The sequence below is a fragment of the Nyctereutes procyonoides genome, unplaced genomic scaffold, assembly GCF_905146905.1.
Source record: "Nyctereutes procyonoides isolate TBG_1078 unplaced genomic scaffold, NYPRO_anot_genome, whole genome shotgun sequence".
NCBI lineage: Eukaryota > Metazoa > Chordata > Mammalia > Carnivora > Canidae > Nyctereutes > Nyctereutes procyonoides.
This window is the reverse complement of record NW_026575140.1, coordinates 45802151-45824638: the sequence shown is the minus strand read 5'-3', so window position 1 is coordinate 45824638 and position 22488 is coordinate 45802151. Positions and strand designations below refer to the sequence as shown.

Below are 22488 nucleotides of genomic sequence, written 5' to 3'. Positions count from 1 at the left end.
TTTAGTACAGTTACAGTTCTGAATGGCATTATTATGTTAATAGATTAATGCCCATAGAGGCATGATTGTGTCACGATGAATCTCAGTGAGTACCCAGTAATATTAACCAATCCTGATGATGATTGGTTGCTTTAAAGAGTGAAGTATTTATTAAACCCAAACTTAATAGCCTTCTTTCTACATCACCAGTTTCCTCTGAATTAGTCAGCTAATGTAATCAAAGAGCTGAGTACATTGATTTTGTTTGTTTTTTTTAATTGACTTGAACAGTTTTCTCAGAAATTACGGAGTTAAATATTTGTCCAAATGTAAACACAGTCTTTATTTCCAACTGAGGGGAACAGTGCAATACTAAAACCACCTTCATTAAAGAGCATCTAAATCATAAAACAGTGACTGGGCTTACAAGATGATCCTGGAATTTGAATAATAATCATGGTGGTTACAATAGAGAAGTGCAGTTTTAATGAATTCAGGAGTTAGTATTCTTAGGGATTTGTTAGTTTTGCTCAGATGTCTGTCCACACATCATTCACCCAATGTATCTTGACAATGCTTGTCTCGGTGACAAAAGGAATCAGGCAACAGTGTGAAAAGCCTCTGCTCACTTCCCACATAATGAAGAAATTGAGGGCCCAAGTAATTCAGTAATCTGACATACAAGTTACTTACTGAATGAAATATAGAGGTCAAGAAGAGAGAAGGATGATAATAATAATGATGATGGCAGGGGTGCCTGAGTAGCTCAGTTTGGTAACCTACCGACTCTTGATTTTGGCTCAGGTCATAATCTCAGGGTTGTAAGATTGAGACCCACACTGGGCTGTGTGCTGAATGTGGAGCCTGCTTAAGGTTCTCTCTTGGGGCGCCTGGGTGGCTCAGTTGGTTAAGCCTCCAAATTTTCATTTTGGCTCAAGTCACACTATCCCAGGGTTGTGGAATCAAGCCCTGTGTCTGCGCTGTGCTCAGTGGGGAGTCTGCTTGAGATTTTCTCCATCTTCCTCTGACCCTCCCCCACTTATACTTGCTCTCTTTAATATAAAAAAAATCCCTTTTTAAAAAAAAAGATTCTGGGCAGCCTGGGTGACTCAGCAGTTTAGCGCCTGCCTTCAGCCCAGGGCCTGATCCTGGAGTCCCGGGATCAAGTCCCGCATGGGGCTCCCTGCATGGAGCCTGCTTCTCCCTCTGCCTGTGTCTCTGCCTCTCTCTCTCTCTCTCTCTCTCTCTCTCTGTGTGTGTGCTCATGAATAAATAAATGAAATCTTAAAAAAAAAAAAGAAAAAGAAAAAAAGATTCTCTCTCTCCCTCTCTTTCTGGCCTCCCTCCCATAAATTGATGAGGATAGGTCAAAGGTAAGTTGCCATAATTCAGTCTCCAAAGGTCAAACAAATTAAGAGAGTGAGTCCAAAAACATCAGGGCTTTCTTTAAAACTCTATTGATCTGTTAGGAGGGGCTAGGTTTGTGGCCCAGGTCTCAGCATGACCATGTTTCTGCTGTGCCCTGGTATATAGGTTGCTGAGAACAAAGCAAAGATCTATAACTCCCAGAATATAGGAAGTGGATGGAAAAGACTACTGGCCCCTGAGATTTTGTTCCTGGTCAAGCTAAGTTAAGGAAGCTGATGAGGACTATTTAAACTTTTATTACCTAAAAGCATCCAAGTTACCCAGAGGCAGGAGATAAGAGTGATAGAAAGCCAGTGATATTAAGTAATTTGCTTAGAGGTAACAGCAAGTAAGAAACAGTCAGGATTCCAGCCCAGGTCAGTATACCACAGGTCATACTTCCCCACTGTACCAAAAAGAGGTGCAGAATTAATATCCAGCAACGTGTCATTAATTTGTACTAAGTAGATCTGAATAGCTGGGAAAATTTCAACGACACATTACTTTTTAAGGAAATGTATTTTCTAAATTTAATAACAAATTAAGCTAAATCATATATCTATACAATAATTCCTCAGAGAACTTGCTTTAATAAAGATTCAAGAAAGCTTCACCAGTCAGAGTTGCCAATAAGATAGAGATGAAATTCTTGAATGCTCAGGAAGTCTGGAAAATTCTTTAGTCTTATGATTGGTTTAACAATTGTTCCTGAATTCTTTACAAGCAAACTCCTTTTGTTTGGAAGAAGTAGAAGTAAACTTCAATTTGGTTTCTTTTGAGGGATTGTAAAGGCAAATGTCTTCTCAGGTGCCAAGCTCTTGACCCAAATGAAGCCTTTCAGAACACATGACTGAGAGAATTGGCTGGGTCTAAGGTAAAGTAAAAAGTAAAGTAAAAAGTTTGTACTACAGTTGAGAATAATAGTTGATTATGTTGCCTTTTAAAAACTGGTGACGGGAGCAGTGATGGTGAAACAATCCTTCATGACAAACCCACATAGGCTACATGACTGTGAGTTACCAGTCACAGCCCTGACATTAATCAAATACTTAAAGTTTATAAGGTCCAAATTAGTGACGATTTTTTTGTTTTAGCAAATAATAATGTAATGTCTATATAAGGTTTTGTCAGACAAAAACATATTCAGAGTGTTATTTAATTCAATTCATAAGACTGATTTATTAATAGAAGTATAAAACTCTTCCAAAGATGCCTAAAATCTTGGCCACATAACTACCTAAAAATGCAACAAAACCCAGAACATTAGGTCTATTAACAAACCACTGGTATGTTTGTTAATAAACCAGTGAAATAGTGGCACATATACCCTAATTTCAGGTGGAGTAACCTTAAAAAACAAATTCAACTGGCTCAACTGCATGTAAGTGATGAATCACTAAATTCTACACCTGAAGTTAATATTACACTATATGTTAACTAACTGGAATTTAAATAAAAACTTGAAAAAAATTAACGGGATCTATGTGCACATCAAAAGCAGGGAGAGAAACTGAATAAGAAGTTGTTGATTTCTTTTTTTTTTTTAAGATTTTATTTATTTATTCATGAGAGACAGAGAGAGAGAGAGAGGCAGAGGGAGGAGGCTCCCTGCAAGGAGGCCGATGCAGGACTCACGGAAGGCAGATACTCAACAGCTGAGCCACCCAGGCATCCTAGAAGTTGTTGATTTCTAATTTTGATTGTTTTACATTTATCTTTCATTTAATGGGTGACCATTTCTTTCCATACTTTTAAACCTTGAGTCATGTTTGCTAGTTAAACCATGGCAAGGGCCAAAGAGGGGGAGATGATCTTGGTAATCACTTGAAAGACCTGTGACTGTTTTGTCACCACTGGAATGAAAATGTCTCACTCAGTGAGGTAAGTGAAGTAAGTGACTACATTGTTCCTTAAATTCTAAATGCCAACAACCTTTAGTCATTTCTTTTTTTTTTTTTTTTCCTTTGCAGGGGGAGCGGCACTTGTGAGCTGGGGGGAGGCATTCAGGGAGAGGAGAGGCAGAAGGAGAGAGAGAATCTTAAGCAGGCTCCACGCCCAGTGCAGAGCCCTCTGCCACAGGGCTCCATTTCACAACCCTGGTATCATGACCTGACTCGAAACCAAGAGTCAGTGTCTTAACCATCTGAGCCACCCAGGTCCCTCAACCTTTAGTTTTTCCTACATAAATATCCAGCTTGACTAAATTCTTTAAATTATAGTTGAGTTCATTCATTCAACAAATGTTAGTTTAGTTTTTACTTGACACCAGGGACAGTGGAAGATACTGAAGGTGTGATGGTGAACTAGGACATGTGTTCCATTCCCTCATGGATTTTCCAGTCTAGTGGGGGAGATGGATGTATGAGGAAACAGAAATAGATATACAATTACTAATTCTAGTAAGTGCAACAAAGTGCAAGAATAGAGTACCTTGAGAAAGAACAACAAACAAGCGGACATATTTAGTTTGAGGATGGGGGTTGGGGTAGAGAGGGGAGTGGGTGAGTCAGGGTCAGGTGCAGAGGGGCAGGAACGGTAGTGGAGGCAGACGAAGCAAGCACACAAATCCCTGATGTGGGAAAGGACTCCGCCTGTTCTTAAGACCAGTAGGTCTGGCTGGAGCTCCAAGGATTCTGAGGCAGATGACGGGAGCTGATAACAGAGAAGCAGGTGAGGGTAGATGAGTCAGGGCTTCAAAGGCAATGGGAACAAATTCACATTCCCGTACAGACGCAATGTGAAGCCACCTGAGGATTATGCATGGTGATGACCTGATTCACCTCAGGAAAATCATTCAACTGTTATGTTAAAAATGTAGGAATGGGGCAAGATTGATAGCAGGAAGGGAAAGAGAAAAGCAATTTCAGTGGTCTGGGAAAATGACAGTGGTCACTTGGACAGGAAGATCCCAGGAAAGAGAAAAAATGGCCACTTTAGAGAGAGATCTTTAAGTAAAATATCAGGGCTTGATGGAGAGGCAGCTGTCAAGAATGACATCTTTGGTCTCATTCATTGCCAATAACTAACCTGTATTATACGCGATCAATTTTAATAGCCTTATACGTGTATGTTTGTGTGAATCTGTGGGTGTGATAAAGACATCGTGTTCAGATTTAATAGCTAAAAAAGTGCATTTATACAAAGAAATTTACACAAGCTTCTTTGAATATAGTAAATATAGTAAATATTGTTTTGATAGTAAAGTTCCATCAAAACAATCACCATTACTGTGAAATTATATATTTCACAAAAAAGTCTTTCAAGCTCATGTGAAGAATAATAGCTCACAGTTCAAATATCATTTGACCTTAAAAGATGCTAATACAACAAGTGGATTTTCTTGCTTTTATTAGGCTGATTTCCCACCATCCTCATCCATTGTCACCAATGGTAAGTAAAATAGGCACTGGATAAACTGTCACTAATACAGATTTTATTGCTCTAAATATCTCTTTAGCCACTTGAGACAGTTGGCCATTAGAATTCAGATAAGCTTGCACACAGGAGCACCCACTAAAGACTCTGACAGATGGCAAAAGTTCTGTGTTGAATCTACAAACATATCTGAATAACAGTTATTGCTCTACCATGCTATATTCTTGCTAAGGTATATCGTTCATGTAAGTATCCACTGCTAAGCTACACACGTCTAAAAAATTTGTGCAAAATATATTTACCAGCAGAGAAGTTGGGGATTTGGCAGGACATGTTCTAACCTGCTGAAATTTATCACCCGAAAAGTCAGAGCAGCAGGTGACGGGTTGTTGGCAAAATGTCTGGTGATGCCGGCAGGGAAGGACAGCACCATTTCTCCAGTAATCTTCACGATACATCTGGCATATCAAAACACACGAGAGGAAAGAGAGGAAACCCAGGTCAATATGTTGTGAATCAAAAGAGTTGTGAAAAAGAAATGACTTATGCAACAATATTACAAAGCAGAAGAGACAAAAGGTAAGCTCTTACCATTCCACTATCAACAACTAAATCATTTCTAAGACCTGAGAATGCAAGTTTTGAATTAACACTTATCAAAAAAAGTGGCTATTTGTTGAATGTATTTTTGAACTGTGAGATGAAAAATACAGCTTTTCACTTTCTGTCTTTCTGTAAGTAAGTCTGTATGTTCACCTCACAAATAGAATCATCGATTCTGATGGTTCTCTCTCTGATTTCTGAATCTTTGGCAGCATATTTGAAGATATTACATCAATGCACAATGTGATCACACTACTCACTGGGACTTAAGTTAGTTCTCAGTAACATGACTGATGCCTTGAGCATGTTCTTTTCTGTACTCGAAGGGTAAACTTCTTGTTTCCATTTAGCTATATCTTTATTTCATGTCTATTTGGTTGAAACTGTAAAAATTAGTCATATAAATTAGCACAATAGGATGATAATTTGTAAGGAAGAATAATCCTTTTTTTTTAAAATGTCTTTATTGAGGTATAATTGACATACAATAAATGGCACTCATTTTAAGTGTAAAATTCCATAACTTTTGATATACTATATTTATAATATAAACATAATATGAAGCCATCATGAAATCAAGTTACTGAACATACCTAGCATCCCTAAAAGTTGCTGCATGCATTTCTGTGATCCCTCTCTGCTGCTCTTCTCTATCCTCCCACTCCCTTACCCTAAGCAATTGCTAATATGCTTTCTGACACTACATGTTAATTTGCACATTCATGTAAACAGAATCATAAAATATGTGATTCTTTTTTTTTTGGTCTGGCCTCTTCCACTCTGTAATTATTTTGAGATTCATCCATGTAGCACGTGTATCTATAGTTCATGACTTTATTGCTGTGTAGCATATGGTTATAGCACAGTCATTTTTCTTTTTAATCCATTCATTTGTTGAAGAACATTTGGATTTTTCCAGTTTTTGAGTATTCAAATAAAGCTGTGATGAATATGTTTCTACAAGTCTTTGTATGGACATATGCTCTCATTTTTCTTGGTAAATTAAATAGGAGTGGAATCACTGAATCACACTGAAATCAAGTAGTGATAATCCACAAACTTTGTTCTTTTTCAAAATTGTTTTGGCTATTGTAAGTCCTTTGCACTTCCATATCAAATAATCACTGCATCAATTTCTACATAAAATCAATGTAGTTCCAATTCACCCTTTATTGCCTGCACATAGCAAATTATTATTGGGCCCTTTATATATACTTTTTCTTCGTAGCAGGCACTATGTTAAATTTTCAATAGAGGGCGCTGAAAAGACATCGCAGGAAGAGGCGATTTTTCCTTCCTCATTCCAGAGTGCTTGCTAGGCAGGCTCCGGTGGTACTTAGGGCATCTAGTGCCAGGCTTTTGTAGTGCAGGAGGCCTCTGTGTGACCTCCGTGGTGCAGGTGGCATCCCCAGGGTGTGGGTATTGCAGCCTATGTGGCTTTGTTGGTGCCCAGTGGCAGAGGCAGCTTCCCTAGCATCTGATTCTTGTAGGGCATGTGTCTGGGCTGTCCCAGGGCCCAGATCCTGCAATGCAAGTGGATTCTCCAGCCCCAGGCTCCTGGCATGTGGACACCTTCTCCACAACCAGCTTCTGTGGTGCATGGTGGCCTGAAGTACCCACCGTGTGGCCATTAGCTTTCTCTGTCAATCCCCTCAGCTGGTTTTGTAGTGGAGTGTGCCTCAGGGAGACACCTCTTTGTGAACAGCTGGGAGTCCGCCAGGCTTCCCCTATGTCATGCCAAAAACTCTTAAGGAAGTAAGCTGGGGCCATCATAATGCACACCTCACCTCTCAGGGATCACTGTCTTTTCGCCTCAGGCCCAGTGTCTTATAAATCATTGTTTCATATGTTTTGTCCATTTTTGGGGTGTTTTCAGGTAGAAAGATAAATTGATCTCTACACCTTGGCCAGAAGCAGAAATCTCAAAGGATTATTCTTCTTTGGGAAACAGTAAATATTTCAAATGAGTGAACTTCTTCATGACTTCCTTCTACATTTGGATAATTTACTCTCATACCAATTCTACAACTTTAAGTTCAGGAGTGTACGTTCTAGGGGAATTGGGGCTACTAGATGGAAACTTTGCTCCCATTTGAGTATAAGGAACTCCATTTGCCCCATAGTCACCTTGTATGGCTGTGTGCCTGTGATTAACGGGACACATGGGGCTCAGGGGAAATGGCCCTTGGTACATTTAAAATAGCTTATGTGAAGAAGTGCTACAGCCTTGTATGTGTAAGGCTGCCTTTGAGGTAGAGGTGGAGGGCAGGGGAACTTTCTAAAGTTGCCATGTCCCCTTCTGAGCCCTCATTCAGATGTTATCATCCATAACTCTGCACTAATCTGGATGAAAATTCTGGCTTCTGGAAGTTTGCACTTCCATCTCTTCTGGAGAATACTACTCTTCTCCCAGTTTGCCTGCCAACTCTGCTGTCTTCCTTCTCTTTTAGATACATAAACCTCACTTTATTTACTGGTGCTGAGCTCGGAATTCCCCTGCAGCTGAGTCTACTCTTGATGTTTTTCAATACATGGACGTGCAGAATATGATTTCACAACTCTAGAAGACAACAATTAGAGCATTTGTTAAAATAGACTTCGGCATCTACCCTCACTCAGTATGTTGTTGTCAGCAGCATGACTCAAATGTTTTTAATGGGTAGGGAATCAGCTCAGTTGCTTTACTAGGTTGCTCAAAATGAGATCCAAATGGTCTCTTGGTGGGGGATAAAGTTTCTCTTTTGAAAACTAGTCAGTGAAGGCAGGGAGTAGCATTTATTAAGTCAATAAAAATTTATTGACTCCTAATTCTGTAATTTTTGTTATTTGTTTTGAATGGGGAGGTCATTTAAAAATGAGCAATACAGCTCCCATCTTCAAAGGGCTTATGGTGCTGGGTGGCTGATGAAAGAAGTAGTCAATATAAACTAATATAAGAAGCACTGAGTTTCTTCATTTTTATTACTTTTTGGGATTGTGTCTCCACTGTCACAGGTGGAACTTTGCTGATTTATTAATTCATCCAGTATCTATTTCTAGATCTGAAATTTCCTATACAAAAGTATTTTCAATCCACACTCACTAAAGGAAAATATTTAACTCTCATGATTGTTTCTAACAGTACACAATGTGGCTACTTTTCATGTGAGTTTGAATTACAGAAATCTGAAATACAGAGATATGGAAATATTAACAAACTCAAGTTATGAATAAAATTTGAAATCATGTGAATCCCAACAAATGAAACACTTATCAAGAACGGCACAATTTCAAAGTCACCTGGCTATAAACTGGGCTCTCCCCATTGCCACAGGCAGCACCACATTAGCCAATCAACAGAAATGCTGGCCAATTTTGGTCAGGAAACGTGTGAATTTGATACATGTGAGGTCATCAGAAATACATGTCTGACATAAATGTGACTTCTGTATACTGTTTGATAACTAAGCCCACAGTCTTCTTTTCAAGTATACATACTGCTGTGCATATACTTATAATTCCCTTTCATTGGCTTAGGTACTAGGCAAACTCCTTTTCAGGTTTCAAGACTTAGTTCAAAGGCAGGCCTTTCTGAAACCTTCCTTACTATTCTCTTTATTCAGCCCTCCTTACTTTTTCCTCTCTCCAGATTCCTTGGACAGATGTACAGATTAAAAAAAAAACAACTAGGGATCCCTGGGTGGCGCAGCGGTTTAGCGCCTGCCTTTGGCCCAGGGCGCGATCCTGGAGACCCGGGATCGAATCCCACATCAGGCTCCCGGTGCATGGAGCCTGCTTCTCCCTCTGCCTATGTCTCTGGCTCTCTCTCTCTCTCTCTCTCTCTCTGACTATCATAAATAAATAAAAATTTAAAAACAAAAAAACAAAAAAACAACTATTTCATAGCTTCTTGCACATATCTTACCCATTCTTCTGAAGACAAGTGCTGTGTCTTGGGTTCTAGAAAGGCAAACATGCATTACACAGAACCTAGTGCAGACTAGGAACTCAATAAAGTGTTAAAATAAATTCATACATTTAATAATTATATGTAGGGTGACTATACGATGTACCAGGTATTATGTGATGCCCTAGAAAGGACAGTGACAAACAGGACAAATGTGGTCTTTGCCCAAACTCTGATTTAACTGGGGAGACAGACACTTGAATAAAAAATTTGAGAAATGATGAGAAGAGAAGGATAGAATATAGGTGAGAAACATAATTTTTCCAGAGAAGTAAAGAATTAATCCCTAACACCGGGGTTGTTCAAATAGGAGTGAATAATGGTAGATATGTTTCTCCAGCCAGCTTCAAAAGTTAAGTAGTTCTCTGCCAATGCGTAATCCAGAAAGACTCACATGTCAAAATGCCTACTACAGGTGTTCTCAATACTCAAAGAATCTATTATTAAAAAAAATAAATAAAAAAACAAAAACAGGGATCCCTGGGTGGCTCAGCGGTTTGGCGTCTGCCTTTAGCCCGGGGCCTGATCCTGGAGACCCAGGATCAAGTCCCACATCAGGCTCCCTGCATGGAGTCTGCTTCTCCCTCTGCCTGTGTCTCTTGCCTCTGTGTCTCTCGTGAATAAATAAATAAAATATTAAAAAAAAACAAAAAAAAAAACAAAGAAAGGGTATAACTATACTAGAATGGATTGTATATCACAGCATATAATAATTAAAGTAGTAGATTGTTTCCAACGTATGGTCTGAAAGCAAATGGGGAAGGCATTGGGTTCAGGATGAGAAGAAACCACAGGCAAAAGCAAGTCAAAATGGCTTTTCTATATCATTTCTCTATGTGGCACTGTGTTTGACTTTATCCTCCTCCTCTGCTCACCCTATGATAGAATTTTTGAACTTGAGATGTTTCCTTAAAAGTGAATAACAAAGGAACAGCAATTAAAATGATTCACTGCCTGGGGCTGAAATTAAATTTAGAAGACTGTCACCTCATGATCTGTTCATAAATTTCAGATCCCATAATTCCAATGAAATTTACTGAATCTCCCATCTACCAGTATGCAGTATGTACTGCAACTACTTATAGCAATATATTTGAAAACAAACTCAGTATATGCAGTCATCTCAAGTCAAAGACTCAGTTCATTTAGAAGGGCATAAGAAAACACTAATATTAATTTGGCTCAAATGCCACATGGGTGGAATGCCAAGATCATGGTTCTTCTAGTTGGAGAAGAGACACAGTGGACACTGAAAACATGCAACATGTTAATTAGAGAGAAGGGCAATAGGGAGGGAGAAAGTGATGACAGAGGGTGGGGAAGAGTGTTGCTCTTTGCATGGGATGGACAGAGAAGGTCTCTGATACATCTGCTGAAGAATCCTGAAAGAGGTAAGGGGGCAAGTCACTCAGATAGCTGGAGAAGATTTCACCCAGGCTGAAAGAGCAACAAATGCTAAGGCCCTGAGATGCAGATACAGTCTGCATAGCAGAGGAACAGCCTAATGACAGAGGAATAGCCATTAAGCCAGTGTGACCAGAGTGGAACAAACAAGGACACCACCAGTGATGGAGACAAGATCAGAGAGGTGGGAGCTGAAATGGGAGAAAAGTCTCAACAGATAATCTAGAGCCTCATGGACTATTGTAAAGCACTGGATTTTACTTTGAACAAGAAAGGAGGATACTGAGCAGAAGAGTGATATATTGAAAATAGATTTTAGGGGCAAAAGTGGAAGCACTCCTACTACCTATTATGTCTCTCTGAATAAATGAATGAATGACAACCAATTAATAATCAGACATGAAAAGGACTAATTCTTGTGTGATTCCCAGTGCTTTTCAAGCTGGTATAGACATCTTTCCACACTCCTGACCACTCTTATTCTTATTTTCTTTTTTTGAGAGAGAGACTGGTTGAGAGAGAGAGAGAGAGAGTTTGTGGGGAGGGGCAGAGGAAGAGGGAGAGAGAATCTTTTTTCTTTTTTTTTTAGGGAGAGAGAATCTTAAGCAGGCTCCATGCTCAGCACAGAACCCAACACAGGATTCAATCTCAAGACCATGAGATCATGACCTGAGCCAAAATCAAGAGTCAGATGCTTAGCCAACTCGACCACCCAGGTGCCCGCTGACTACTCTTATTCTTTTATTTTTTAAAAAGATTTTATTTATTTATTCATGATAGACGTAGAGAGAGAGAAAGACAGAGACACAGGCAGAGGGAGAAGCAGGCTCCATGCAGGCAGCCCGACGTGGGGCTCGATCCCAGGACTTCAGGATCACACCCTGGGCCAAAAGCAGGCGCTAAATCGCAGAGCCACCCAGGGATCCCCTACTCTTATTCTTTTAAAGGTGTGTTTCTACCTGCCTTTCTCAATTCTGGTCAGCCTGAGCTTTCTAAAGTATAGGTAGGTCCGTTGATAATAAGTAATCCTTAGAAGTGGTATTATAGAAAGTTATGTAAATTCTTCATTTAAAGAAGAGTTTACAGAACCAACATGTATATGTGTATATGAAGTATATATACAACTTAAGCACATGGCACTTACTCTAACAGTTCAAATGCATATTCTGTATGAGGTAGCTTTTAATTCCTATTGATATGTGCATGTGACAAATTACCTTCCTGGTTTGAAGATTGAAAAGAAAAGATATGGGAGAAACCAGAGTGAATGTTTGTGTCCTTCCAAAACATGTATGCTGAAATCTAATTTCCAATACGATGGTGTTTGAAGGGGGGTTGTTGAGAGGTGATGAGGTCATGAGGGTAGTACCCTCATAAAGGAGATCAGCACCTTTATAAAAGTGACCTTGAAGAACTCCCTAGGACCCTCCCTCCTTCCATTTAAAGTTACTGTGACCCAGGACGCTGGCTCTGGTCAGATACTGAATCTGCCAGAGCCTTGATCTTGGACTATTCAACCTCAAAAACCATGAGAAATAAATTTCTGTGGTTTAGAAGCCACTCAGTCTACACTATTCTGTTATAGTAACCGAAATAGACTAAAACATCAAAGTCCATAGTGTTGGTTTCTCTACAATAGTCTGGGCACAGAATAAAAACTAAATGTTATTAAAAAGGACTTGACATTTAGGGAGGTTGATAGATCCTACTGTCTGGAGTTACTAATCATGTTTCCCAGCATAATATTGTTAGATTTAGGCTTACAAAAACTAGTGTTCTTGAAGTGTAAAGAGGATTCACAGTTAGTCATATAAATTCCCACTTAAAATATATGTGGAGATTCAAATCCTAATTATACTTAATTATCACTCTTTAAAAAGTTTTCATGAAATAGTCAAGTGTTCTATGTGAATGTTTTCTAATTCTTATTTCCATGGATACTAAGGTCTTTTCAGCCCTAGCCCTTGTAAGTGAAAAATAAAGAGCAATTCTTTCCTCATTTAGGTTTGCCCTTTGTTTATCCATCACATTCAACCCTGGAATTGTATTAATGACACACTTGAAAGCCAGTTTAACTTCGGAGTTTTGTTTTTAGTGTAGACTAATAATCACTTTTAATTTTTGTTTTTTTGGATCATAAACCTTTTTGTGAAATTGATGGATGCTGTAGACTCTCTCAATGACAAATGCACATATGTACACACACATAAGATATGCAGTATAATTTCAGGGAATCCATAACTTCCTGAACTCTATCCATGGAATAAGACATTAGATTATTGGTCCTTTGGCATATTTTTTTTAAAAAAGCAGTGAATTAATATATCTAATTAAATTTTCTCCTCCATTCAAGGTATGCCACCTGTTATTATTAATCAAATTTTTGTTTTTTGTTTGTTTTAGTTTGAAGATAAGGAATGAAATAGTTATGTTTAGGGTGTTCCCCCCACCCATCCATTGGATAGGATAGAGTTTGAAAAATATGGTGGACCAAGTCCCAGCCTTACTTGCTTGGATCTGCTCCTTTGAAGTAGGCATTGACCGTTTCTGTAAATGCTGCTGCAACAGGGAGGGTGTCCTGGGCTCCCATGGTTAGGGGGCTGGGGCCCCTGGAAGAACCTGCACGAAATGAAAAACTTTCATTTATTATGGACATAGGAGACATGTTAGTATATGTGGAACTAAAAGCCCATTAAAAAAGGATTAAAGGATGAAATCTATTATTGAAAAAAAGTAATGTGCTAAGAACCATGTGTGTATATTCAACATAGAGCTCAAGTATTTAAAAAGAAATATTTGGCTGATTTACAAACAAACACACTTGAAATTAATTCAATTACTAATTTTTCTACAGAAAAAAAAATCCAAGCAGACGAATAAAGTCATTGGGGGGTTTCAATGTTTTACATTAAGCATAAGGCAGTATTTGAATGACAGTTTGTACAGCAGGTAGTTAATAAAGACAATTATTAGCTTCCTATTTGAGCATTCAACCTACACTCAAAACTTTTTGTTTCTTTATTTCAAAGACACAAATGGCCATGAGGTACCATGTTATGCATTGTTCTTTTTCGGATTATTTGTTTCGAAAAGCCCAATTACCTTCAGATCAAATAAGCTCAAGTTTACATGTCCAAAAACATACATGACATAATGTACATCACGACTTAACACAGACACACAAGTACATCAATTCATACTATAAACAATAACAGTAGCTCTCATGTTTATTGAACACCTGCTACTTGCCAGGCTGTACACCACATATCTTACAAGAATTACCTCATTCATACCCCACATCAGCCCTTTAGGATACCCATTATAATTTCCATTCTACAGAAGAGAAAACTAAAGCTCAAAGAGATAAGGGACTCAACCCAAGATAACAGGTAAGTGCAAAACTAAAATTCAAAGCTAGATTTGTTGCTCTATAAAGCTTGTGTTCTCCCTATTATACCATACAGTTTGTCTAAATGAAACATTTTCTTTTATGGTTTTGATATAAACTGAGGTTTCTGAAAGAAGCAAAACTTAGGATTCTTGTCTTTGCGCTTCATCTCTAGGTATGGTTCTAGACAGCAAAGTTTTAGTAATGACAAGGTATTTAATCATGTTGTTGCTCACTGCTTTTCCTTCCTATCAAACAAAGCACATTTACTCTTCCCAACCCTGGAGCAGACTACGTATTATGCTTTTTTTTTCTTTTACTTTTGGTAACTTCTGTTCTCTTCCTTTGCTATTAAAAAAGAAAAATCTACCCTTTGAGTATCTCCCTTCTCAATAAAGTTTTCTTTGATAATTCTCACTCATGCTGGTCTCTCATTTACTGTCTTCCACTGGCTTTCAATATCTTGGACTTGGGGTAATTGATCATTAACAAACACACGCTTACTATCTATTATGTATAAGGCACTATGGTAAGGTTCTGGGGATTCAAAGTTGAAACATAATCCCTGTCCTCAAGGACTTACAGTTCAGTGTGCTCATATCATCATCAATATTCAGGAGCATTACCTCCATCACCACTATTTGTTGCATACTTAGTATGTGTTTTACATATATTATCTATGTAATGTATGAAGTAAGTGGAGAGATCGGGGAAGATTTCATCGAGAAAGTACTGTTGGAACTGAGGTTTGAAAATGAATACAGTCTCACAAGAGGGAGAAGGAAGAAGGCTCAGCATGTACTTCTGTGTGGAACTGAGCAAACATGGTATTTTGAGAAACCACAGGAAGTTTGGCACTATATGCAAATGTGTGCAAATGTGGTGGGTATTGAAAGATGAGACAGGGAAGGAGATGAGGTTGGGGGCTGCTAGAAATTAGGTCTTGAAAAGTTTTGTATAAATAACTTAGTAAAAATTGTTTATTTTATAGTGACTTATCGGCATTAAGATCATAGTTACTTTTTTGATAATTTAATACAAATCTATGGATGCTTTTTTTTTTTTCAAGTATGGATGCTTTTCAAAGCGGAGTGCACATGTAGACAGCATTCATGTAATTTGAAATAGGGCTTGGAGGTCCTAAAACTGAGGTTAAGAACACCATCTCTAGAAGATGAGAGGCCTCTGAAATATCTGAAATAGGGGAGTTATGATGGGCTTGAGTTTAGATCGCTCTAGTGATAGTGGGGCAGATAATTTAGGGGCCTAGAGACTATTTTCGAACATCTGGAAGAACATTACCACAAGGGACCATGGCCATGAATCTGCAAATTAATAGCTTTGTGACCTTGGGCAAGTCAATTTACTTTTGGCTTTCTCAATCATAAAATAGAGGCAATAGATCAAATAATCTCTGTTTTAGGATTCTATGATTTTTTTTTTAATTTTTATTTATTTATGATAGAGAGAGAGAGAGAGAGAGGCAGAGACATAGGCAGAGGGAGAAGCAGGCTCCATGCACCGGGAGCCTGATGTGGGATTCGATCCCGGGTCTCCAGGATCGCGCCCTGGGCCAAAGGCAGGCGCCAAACCGCTGCGCCACCCAGGGATCCTGGATTCTATGATTTTTAAGTTGTTGATACACATTTAGCTTTTTTTGAACTGTAGAAATAATGTTCTAACACAGAAGTAGGCTGCTTTGAAAACAGTTTCTCTTCAATGAGGATTTGAGTGGATCTGTCAAACATTTACTGAGCTTCTACTATGTGCAAGATAGTGGTGGGAACATCAATATGTAAACTTCCAGAAAATAAGACATAAACGTATGGAAACATCTAATAGCAGTAACATATGCAAGCAAGAGTTTAATAGTTCAGGGCTCCTGGGTGGCTCAGTTGGTTAAGCATCTGCATTTGGCTTGGGCCATGATCCCAGAATTCTGGGATTGAGCCCCACATCATCAGGCTCCCTGCTCACTGGGGAGCCTGCTTCTCTACCACTTGTGCTCTCTCTCTTTCTCTCTCTCTCTTGCTATCTTTGTTTCTCTCTCTCTCTCAAATAAATAAATAAAACCTTTAGAAAAAAAGAGCTTAATAGTTCAAGTGATAGTGCTACAAGATTATTTCACTGCAAATTAATTGCCAAATGAATAGTATAGGGTGGGCTGTTCTGTGATTTAACAAAAAGAAATTTCAGCTCTTGAGTCATACAGACTTGGATGTATGGTTTTTTGCAGATCACATAGGTGGCCATTGTATCTGTTAAAGTTGCTTGATATAATGCTTGGACCCGTAGGACATAAAAATTGGCTGAATATGTACTTTCTTTGGATTCATTTAAATATGAATTCCTGTAATAATTAAGCATTGTGCTAAGTGCTGACTGATATGCCAACCCCCCTTCATGGAGCTTATGGTCTGGAAGGGGATTACAATATTAGACACAAATGAAAGATAAAACACTATATGAAGTTAGAGAATAGCTTAATATTATAATTATTACATTACTGTTAATGATATTTTTAAAGAATTCAAGGTAGAAACAGTATTTATTATGTGTATCCTTTAACATAATAAGATATCAAACACTAAGATGGCTTTATGTTCTTCATACATTGAAAGGATGAACAGGTTCAGTATGATTATCTCTATTTTACTTGCCAAAGATCACTCTGCTAGAAAGCAGTACAGCTAAAATTCAGTTCCAGGTCCTGACTAACAAAAACAGTAGTAGCAACAACAAAAACATCTACTTCTTATTGCATACGAGAACTATTCAAGGAGCTTTCCTGATGTTAGCTTTAAATCCAGCTATGATTCCAATAAGGCAACCACCATTATTGTTCTTCTTTTAGGGATGGGAAAACAGATCCTGAGCCTTGCCCACAGTCACCCATACTAACGTAAGCAGTATGAACAGAATTGGGATGCATTGCCTGACTCTGGATCCCACACTCTTACCTATTCTGCTCTAATAGCACAGAAGTCAGAACAAATTATGTTAGGCATATGATGGCGCATTTGCAGTACCCCCAGAAGGACAGGTTGCTGCCACTAGCTTGTGGAGTCTGACAAAATAGCAATTCCAAGCAAACTCAGGTACAGAAAGTGAGTAAGAGTACAAGAAGGTTAACTCTGCAAATAAATAAATGTTTGCGTGTCGGGTTAACAGAGCCCCTGGCCTCACACTACTGCTGGTTGGGCATTGGCATGGAGGTGAAGCATGTCACGAAGGTGTGCACGAAGGTGTGCCTGAAGCAAACCTGTGGCAAGGTCTCACCTCCCCTTTATGCACCCTCTTCTTCATTTTGTGTATAATGTTTTCCACTTTGCAGTACTGGACCTTAGAACTGTTTTCACATCAAGACCAGCTCATGGAAAGGACTTATTTTTTAGTTGTTTTAAATTTAATATGAATTTATGTCAAAATCATGCCTCCCTCCAGGGTGTTTGTACCATTTGTTTCTATCTCTTCTAAATGGTAATAACTATTGTTCACTTTTCCCCAAATTTGTGCCAAACTCTTGTAATGCTTCTCTTATACCAACTCCTTTGATTCACACAACCGGATCACTGAGTAGGTGTTATTGTTAACAACCCTTTCTTACAGATGATGAAGTGTTGAGAGCTTAAGTAACTAGCTCATATTCAGAGAGCAAGCAACCTACACTTGTAGTTACTAAGCTTTGCTTCTATAGTAAAGAGTCTAGGGCTGTGTCAGAGGCTGTGAACTTCACTCTTCACCATGCTTCTTAGTTCACATCTGACCTTGAGCAGGTCAGTTATTCCAGCCACGTGCCCATGAAATTGGGACACTGATACAGTCCTAGCAACCTTATCTAATTAGAGAGGAGAGGGTGTGCACTTGTAAAAGCCCAGATGCCATAAGAGCAACAAGCTTTACCTTCTGTTCATCTGGGGTTGGGAACAGTCCCTTTGAAAGCCCAACTGGAAGCATGAGCAACAGGAGAGGGTGGTCTTGTTTGAAGACCATTCCTACCCTGGCAGTTTACCAACCCAGGTAACTTCCCACTCCACCAGGCTTGCTGTAGGTGGGAGACAAATGACCCTATGTCCAGGAGTAAGAGTGCTGGAGATGGAACCAATAGATGGAAGCAACAGAAAGTCTCCGTATGCATAGAGGAAGAGAGAAGAAACTCTAAGAGTTGTATGAAGTAGTGGACAGTGGGAATTGGGTTAGCTTTTTCCAGAAAAAGTGGATTGTATTAGTTAGAATTAATAAAAAGATAATTATATTCAATTCTATGATACTTTATAGATGATATTCTGTACAATGCAGTGAGAGAGACAAAGAATGTTGGAATCAGATTGAATTACATTTGAATCCTGACTTTATCACTTACTGTGTGGCCTTGAGCAGATTACTTAACCTCTCTGAGGCCCAGCATCATCCTTTCATGAAACGGAGATGGTACCTTCTACAGGTGTTATGAGAATTACATATAATAACATAGGATGTCCTTGTTATCTGAGGACAGTCAGTATCAGAAAAAAATCACTTCAAAATGAATATATTTAAATTTCATAGTATGTAGTGGTAAAAGGCTTGATTGGGACTCAAAATTGTCATATATTCAATTTGTGAAAAAATATTTTAACACACTACGATTAAATAATCAGTGAGTTCTTAGGGTGAGGGAAAATGACTTGTGTTGATATTTTGAGAAAAGGTTCACTTTTCTGACAAAATTGTATTATAGCTTTACACATCAATCTAGATTCAGATTTGGCTTTGATTCATGATCATAAAGTGAACCATTACTGCAGAGTTAATTGAGAGTTTAATAAATTTCCTAAAGGCCTCCCAATTTCTTGATTTTCTTTTGAAGTGTGTATAGTGTAAGCTTCCTTTCCTTCTCTAGTTATTAATAATTTTTTTTTTTTGCTAAACCCTCAGCTCACAAGGGCTATGAGTGTAACCTAAAGATCTTTACACCATTGCTTTCACTGACTTTATAGAATCCTGTATCCATTTTATGATTGGCAGTTTCACTTTTCAACAAATGTGCACTGTATTTGCATTGTATGTCCATTGTTCTTTTTTTTAATTAATTAATTTATTTATGATAGTCACAGAGAGAGAGAGAGAGAGAGAGGCAGAGACACAGGCAGAGGGAGAAGCAGGCTCCATGCACCAGGAGCCCGACGTGGGATTTGATCCCAGGTCTCCAGGATTGCGCCCTGGGCCAAAGGCAGGCGCTAAACCACTGTGCCACCCAGGGATCCCTGTCCATTGTTCTTAAGATCGGACATTTACAGAGAAACTGACTGACTGCATTTTGCAATCAGTAAGGATACATACTATAGACACTAGTGTTAATTTGGGACTAATGTTATAAGTAAATGCTTTCATTTCATGTTGGTCTTTACCTACAAAATCTAATAACTGCAAAGATGCCAGTAATGACACTTGGATAGAGTTTCACTGGGTACCTTCCTGCACATAGTAAATGCTAATAAATGATAGCCATCACCATGAACAACAAAGAAAAATCTGCCTGGCAGTCCCAATATGTAACGTATTGCTTCAGGCCCCCTCAACACCTGATGCATTTAGCACACCAGAGAAGATGCAACGAAGATTAGAACTTTTTGCATTAGAAAGAATTATATCCAGAGAGCTTACTTGAGAAGGTGAGTTGTGCTCTTGAGACCTTGTGAATCTTAGCTGAAGTGATGATTAGTAAAGCTATGGCACGTTTTAAGAATCACAGCTGCTTCATTTTCAAAAAAAAAATTTAGGATAAATTTGTAAGAAGAGGAGTTAAGAGACAGTTACTACATAAAAATCTTCTAGTTTTTTCTTTTTCTCTACATCTTTGAATGTTATGATTTTACATAAGCTAGCTGGTTTAAATTATATGAAATACATATGTATATGTTGCATATATATGTGTGCTTGTGTGTATGCTGCATATGAAGCTCTATCCACAAATTATTTTGTCTATTTTTAGTATATTTGTATATTTTTGTCTATTTAAGAATTTCTGGTAGCCTAATAAATGCTATAGCATAATCTAATAATAATGCTATGATGAGAGCTAAATTAAGCATATACTTTTTGTATTCTAGGGGCTTTGCTATATGTTTCATATGCATTAGCTTATTGAATCCTCACATTTTAAGAAAAAAACATATTATTATCACTGTTTTGTAGATGACCAAACCAGAAGCTTATAAAAGTTAAGAAGTACCCCCAATTGCTACTTTGACTTCTCACATCATGAGATAAGTAGCATCAACTAACATGCTGAGTATCGATAAAAAGGAAAAAGGGCAAACCTCATAAAAGAAGGCATCAGTATTACTGAGAACCTGTTATGAGTTAAACACAGTCTTTTATGCTTCACACATAGTACATAATTATCACCATAATCCTGTGCCCAATAGACATGACTACATATTACAGATCAAGAAAGCAAGTCTGAAAGAGTCATTTGCCTACATTTTCACAGACAGTAGGTGGTGGAGTCAGGATGTAAGTGTAGGTCCACTTAACTTTCTGCTCCTTCTATAGAAGGAGCCCGACAGGTCTTATCTTAACTCAGTAGCACTGTGCAAATTATATGCTACATGCTTTTCAGTGTGCAAGGCATTTGCCTCTATGAAAAACAAGGAAGGCACACTTAAAAAAATCAGTTTGCACAAAATGGAATTAAGGATACTGAATTTCTGGGTAAGCAAATGGGATTAGAGTTATTTTCAGTTTTCTTCTTCATAAATCCCTGCGTACTTGCATATGGTACATATATAGTATATATTTGATAAGCATATAGTTCTTGCTTTTCAAATATCACTCAATCCAGAAACATGATTAGCTAACATTTTTGTCATGTTTTATAGAGAATTTTCTTCAAACTAGGTCTTTGCTTACAGTTCCCAAACCATCATCCAACATTAATGCCATATTTAATTAACTTCCTAAAAAATATTTTTTTAAAGATTTTTTAAAATTTATTTACTCATGAGGGACAGAGAAAGAGACACACACACACACACACACAGAGAGGCAGAGACACAAGCAGAAGGAGAAGCAGGCTCCATGCAGGGAGCCCGATGTGGGACTCAATCCCTGGTCTCCAGAATCAAGCCCTGGGCTGAAGGCAGCGCTAAACTTCTGAGCCACCTGGGCTGCCCCCTAAAAAATATTTTTGACTAGGAAAAAAATTATACTTGTATTCATCATCAAAATCTTTGGGATACAGCAAAAGCAGTCCTGAGGGGGAAATACATCGCAATACAAGCAACAATCCAAAAACTGGAAAGAACTCAAATACAAAAGCTAACCTTACACATAAAGGAGCTAGAGAAAAAACAGCAAATAGATCCTACACCCAGCAGAAGAAGAGAGTTAATAAAGATTCGAGTAGAACTCAATGAAATCGAGACCAGAAGAACTATGGAACAGATTAACAAAACCAGGAGTTGGTTCTTTGAAAGAATTGATAAGATAGATAAACCATTAGCCAACCTTATTAAAAAGAAGAGAGAGAAGACTCAAATTAATAAAATCATGAATGAGAAAGGAGAGATCACCACCAACACCAAGGAAATACAAACGATTTTAAAAACATATTATGAACAGCTATACGCCAATAAATTAGGCAATCTAGAAGAAATGGACGCATTTCTGGAAAGCCACAAATTACCAAAACTGGAACAGGAAGACATAGAAAACCTGAACAGGCCAATAACCAGGGAGGAAATTGAAGCAGTCATCAAAAACCTCCCAAGACACAAAAGTCATCATCAAAATCACATCAAATATATTCAACACAAGGACTCTTGTTAAAAATAGACACAAGGTGGGAGTCAAAGCCATAATGAAAATGTTCTCATTATGAGAACTCACTTGACCAAATCCTAGATAATTTTGTATAGACAGTACTAACTGTTTGATCCAGAATCTAAGGCTGAGTCAGCAGTAGCATGGTATACAAAGAATATGAATAATGATATCAAGAGCTAATTTATGTAGAGGACTGATGTGTGATGGTCATTGTGTTGGATACTTTATGTGCATTTTGTCTTCTACTGTCAAAACATCTTTCTGAGGTACATTCCATTAATATGTACAGTTTACCATTGAAGGAATTGAATCTTTATAAAATTACATAATTTGCTCAGGTGCTGGGACTGAAAAGCGGATCAAAATTCAATGGCATTCTTAAACCCTACCCTATATTATCAATGTTTGCTCATTCGTATTAGTGAGCTTTGCTCCAAGATTTGGCTGGGTGCACAGTGTGTATCCTTTGTGGGGTAATATCACCCCAAAGGGTCTGGAAATTGCTTCTTGGGGGTACATGAAAGAAATCTTAATTTTTTATGTATAAAGCACACAGATATACAGCACACAACCAGAT

At 38.2% G+C, this 22488-nt stretch overlaps 1 protein-coding gene across 10 annotated transcripts in view; it reads right to left on the bottom strand.

The window, feature by feature from the left end:
- The window catches only part of SGIP1 (SH3GL interacting endocytic adaptor 1), a 200977-nt gene that overhangs the window by 9144 nt on the left and 169345 nt on the right, over positions 1–22488 (bottom strand). For all 10 annotated transcript variants that reach the window (XM_055306328.1, XM_055306327.1, XM_055306330.1 and 7 more), the window contains 2 exons: positions 13222–13333; positions 5064–5219 (listed from right to left, as the gene is read on the bottom strand). In XM_055306328.1, the coding sequence (XP_055162303.1) occupies positions 5064–5219; positions 13222–13333 (268 nt within the window). The remainder of the gene's footprint in view (positions 1–5063; positions 5220–13221; positions 13334–22488) is intronic.